Consider the following 4,290-nt stretch of genomic DNA (forward strand, 5'->3'; position numbering starts at 1 on the left):
TACGGCTCGTAAAGTGATTTACGGATCGTAAACCACCATCGTCTTCCAGCTTTCCAACTTCAACTTTCTGTTAATGTTGAAATGGTTAAATACGACTTGGAGGACGGCCCGTAAACTGGTTTACGACCGTAAACCTCGGTCGTAATCTGCCATATTTCCAGCCAAACCTTTCTGTTTCTGGGATGATTAAAAACGATCATGGAGGACGGACCGTAAACCACAATACAGTCCGTAAATTGTGGTTTACGACCACTGTTCACCCGACGGTTGTTCATTAAAAATCAAGTTATGTGATTATTAAAAAGGGACCAAAGCCTTACTTTATTTCATTATTCATCTATACAACTCAAGAAAGATCTAGAATTATCTCAATACTTCATCCATAGAAATTCAAGGGATCAAAGGGAAACCAAGATAATCAACATCTAATTTATGAGAGCAAGTGCATGAGGCTCTATTGGAAGTCATCTTCTTCAAGAAATCTCAAAAGGGTTGAAATAGGGTTTTGGTATAAAAAGAGTATTGTTGCTCAAGGCTTGTTCCACCATCATCCAAGGTATGTTTCATGACTATACCATATGGTTCAAGGTATTGGAAGGCTTAGACACCTAAAATGTAGAAGAACATAGAAATGGGTCATTATTGAGTGAATAGTGACATAAATGAATGATAGTGGAATTGAACTATGAATATTGAAGTGTTGTGAATACAAGTACGTTATAAATGATGTTTATATCATGAAACAAGCATTAAATGCATGAAAACGCAAGGATGAGCTAGAAGTAGAAATAAGGGAAAATTGGAGGAAAATGGTGGATTTTGCCAAATGTACGTAAATGACGATTGTCGATGATGATATTGCGAGTAATATTATGAATGTTGGGAGTTGATATAAAACATGGGAAAAGTATTAGAAATGAAGGAAGTGCTATCCAATATTCCTTAGAAATAGTAGTCCGTTTTTATAATTAATTAGCTAACGACGACATGCATTCTCTTGAAGGTATATACGAGTGCATTAAGGGAAAACGAGCAATCAATAAGAATTGTAAACGTCGAAGGTATGTGAGGCTATTCCCTTTCTTTCAAAGGCATGATCCCTAGCTTACGATTTCATAAATGCTCCCATATTTTACTTGCTATCAAAGGTTAAAAAGTCTAAGATTCCGAAGCATGATTTCCTTCTTGATATTCCATAAATGTTTTCCAAGTACTCCTATTTTCCAAAACCAAAGGTTGTGATTATGTGAGTTCTTATGATAACGACGAAGGATATTTTTTTTCAATGACAACGATGATGTCAAAAGTGAGAATAGCATTATGATGACTATGATGAGAACGGTCTTATGTTTAAAAGTTTCAAGTTTACGATTTCAAGGACTATATGAGAACGTAGAGCTATTTACTGATTTCTCAATTTATTCATGGATGGTGACTTTATTTCTAAATCTTCCAAAGTATATGAATGGATGCCTTATGAAGTTCATGATTTTATTCTATGCTTTCTTTTAATGGTATTCTTCATTGATAGTCTCGCCTTATAATAATTGTTCCCTCAAGGTGAGACAAAGCGACGATGATTACTCCATAACATAATCGGAGGCTTTCGACCTTACGTCACTCCGACGTACTTACAACTTTTCCTTGGGCTCTCAAGCATGCTATGTATATTATGTATGTATATATATGATATGAAAATGTTTTCAAGGGAAATGGGGAAAGGTGAGGCGCTATAGACGCATAGCCACCTGGTCAGCTGGCATATCATGATTTCATCCTGGACGCGGGATATATGGGTTATGGATCAGGCCGTACGTTCCTCGGCACTAACATATGATGACATATGGATCGGGCTGCGTGTTCCGCAACAATTTACTATATGATGCTTTATGAGTATGCATGCATGGATCCGCCTTAAGAGGCAAGCAGTTATCGATTATCTCCTTGTACTTACTTTACTCTCTTATTCTTACTTCATTTATTGATATGCCTTACATACTCAGTACAATGCTCGTACTGACATCCTTTTCTTTGGATGTTGTGTTCATGCCCACAGGTAGACGGGAAAGCGGTCCAGACTGATAGGAGTCACTAGCCGAGCTGAAGAGCACTCCATCTTCCGGAGGTGCTAATTGGTTGTTCCTTTGTGTATATATTTGTATGCCACTCAATAGAGGCTCATAGATGCTCGATGTGGGTTGTGTGGTTCCACAACGTAGGTAGTACGCATGTGTATAGGTATATTGAAATATGTTTTTGGTATCAACGCGTTATATTTTTGTAATGAAAAGCAAATCCTCTTTTTAAAGTTAACCGGAAATAGATGAATGATTGTTAAATGGGTTAGGTAAATGATAGCACGAGCGGTGCTCGGGGGTTAGTCCCGGGTACCCGTCGCGGCCCCTAGCCGGGTCGTGACAGAGTTACAGGATAAAACCATCTTTATAGAGCAATTACATGAGAAATAAGTATTGTAGGAAGGAAAATGAAATAATAATACTACAGAAGGCAGGGGATTCTCCGATGTTAGAGGAAATGCACAAAGTGGAACACAAAATCTGGTGGATGATGTGTCGAGAAATTATGGCACATCTGAGGCCTTCTTACAAGAAGTTTTACTTGTTTTTAAGCGAGTTTGTGTCGTTTTGATGTGTTCCTATTATTTTTTAGGTTATTGAAGACTATGAGGAAAGAATGAAGAATTTTCACTGAAGTTGGAAAATTGGGCAAAGGACGGGTCGCGCTTTCAGCAGGATGCCCTTTTATCTTTGCAATGCATCGGCTACCTTTCAGCGGGGTATGATGTCGATATATTCTGATATGGTGGAAGACTTTTTTGAGGTCTTTATGGATGACTGTGTTGACCATCTAGGTCGAGTGCTTAAACACTATGAGGAGACTAATCTGGTGCTGAATTGGGAAAAGTTTCGCTTCATGGTGAAGGAAGATATCGTTCTAGGGCATAAAATCTCTGAAAAGGGGATTGAGGTCGATCAGGCAAAGATTGATGTGTTTTCAAAGCTTCCTCCACCTATCTCAGTTAAGGTATCCGGAATTTCTTGGGACATGTTGGCTTCTATAGGCGTTTCATCAAAGATTTCTCCAAAATTGCTAATTCGTTGTGTAAGCTACGTGAAAAAGAGGCTAAGTTCGAGTTTGATGAGAAGTGTCGCAAGGCATTCGATAAATTGAAGGAGTGTTTGACCACTGCTCCTATTATTGTTTCTCCTGATTGGTCTCTGCCATTCGAGTTGATGCGCGATGCAAGCGATTTTGCCATTGGTGTTGTGCTTGTCTAGAGACATAATATGATCATCCACCCTATCTACTATGCTAGTAAAACATTGAATGTGGCTCAGATGAATTACACAGTGACAGAGCAAGAGCTTCTTGCTATAGTCTTCGTTTTTGAGAAATTTTAGGCCTATCTGTTGGGGTCTAAAATTTTGGTTTACGCTGATCATGCTGCATTGAGGTATCTGATGGCGAAAAAAGAAGCTAAGCCGCGGTTAATTAGATGGGTACTACTGTTGCAAGAGTTTGATTTCGAGGTAAAAGACCACACGGGGAACTAAATATCAAGTACCAAACAATCTCTCTCGGCTTCAAAAGGCTAGGAGACCTTCAGATGAGGTAGATATTGATGATGCTTTTCCCAATGAGCAGGTTTTAGTAGTGACAGCTGAGGTAGCACCTGGGTGTGAAGACATAGCCAACTTTTTGGTGACGGGCATTATTCCTGATGATATAAAGTCATACCAGAAGAAGAAGTTTTTGCGCAATTCTTGTATGTATTACTGGGATGAGCCATACTTGTTCAGAACATGCGCTGATAACATCATTCGGCGTTGTGTTTCTGAGTGTGAGGTAATGGAAATTCTGAAGGTGTGCCTCGACTCTCCTGTTGGGGGTCGTCATAGTGGCACTCGGACTGCTGTAAAAGTTTCTCGAATGTGGTTATTACTGGCCTACTCTCTTTGATGAAGCAAATTTTTTGGTAAGGTCTTCTGACCAATGCAAAAGACAAGGGAATATTGGTAGGAGTTAGGAGATGCCTATGAACTTTGTGATGGAAGTGGAGGTGTTCGATGTTTGGGGAATCAATTTTATAGGGCCCTTTGTGAGCTCTTGCGGCATGAATTATATCTTGGTTGTTGTGGATTATGTGTCCAAATGGGTAGAAGATGTGGCTTTACCCAACAATGAAACCAAGAGTGACATAGGGTTCTTGAAGAAAAACATATTTACTCGCTTTGGTACTCCGAGGGCAATAATAAGTAATGGTGGTTC

General features: G+C 39.2%; 1 protein-coding gene across 1 annotated transcript; it reads left to right on the top strand.

The window, feature by feature from the left end:
• Nucleotides 1-2,820: 2,820 nt before the first annotated feature.
• LOC132644017 (uncharacterized) lies at nucleotides 2,821-3,981 on the top strand. The gene is made up of 4 exons (XM_060360556.1): nucleotides 2,821-3,045; nucleotides 3,129-3,293; nucleotides 3,423-3,551; nucleotides 3,667-3,981. Exons 1-4 carry the CDS (start codon nucleotides 2,821-2,823, stop codon nucleotides 3,979-3,981), a joined length of 834 nt encoding a protein of 277 aa, XP_060216539.1.
• Nucleotides 3,982-4,290: the final 309 nt, after the last annotated feature.

Source organism: Lycium barbarum, chromosome 6 (genome assembly GCF_019175385.1).
Source record: "Lycium barbarum isolate Lr01 chromosome 6, ASM1917538v2, whole genome shotgun sequence".
Taxonomy (NCBI): Eukaryota; Viridiplantae; Streptophyta; class Magnoliopsida; order Solanales; family Solanaceae; genus Lycium; species Lycium barbarum.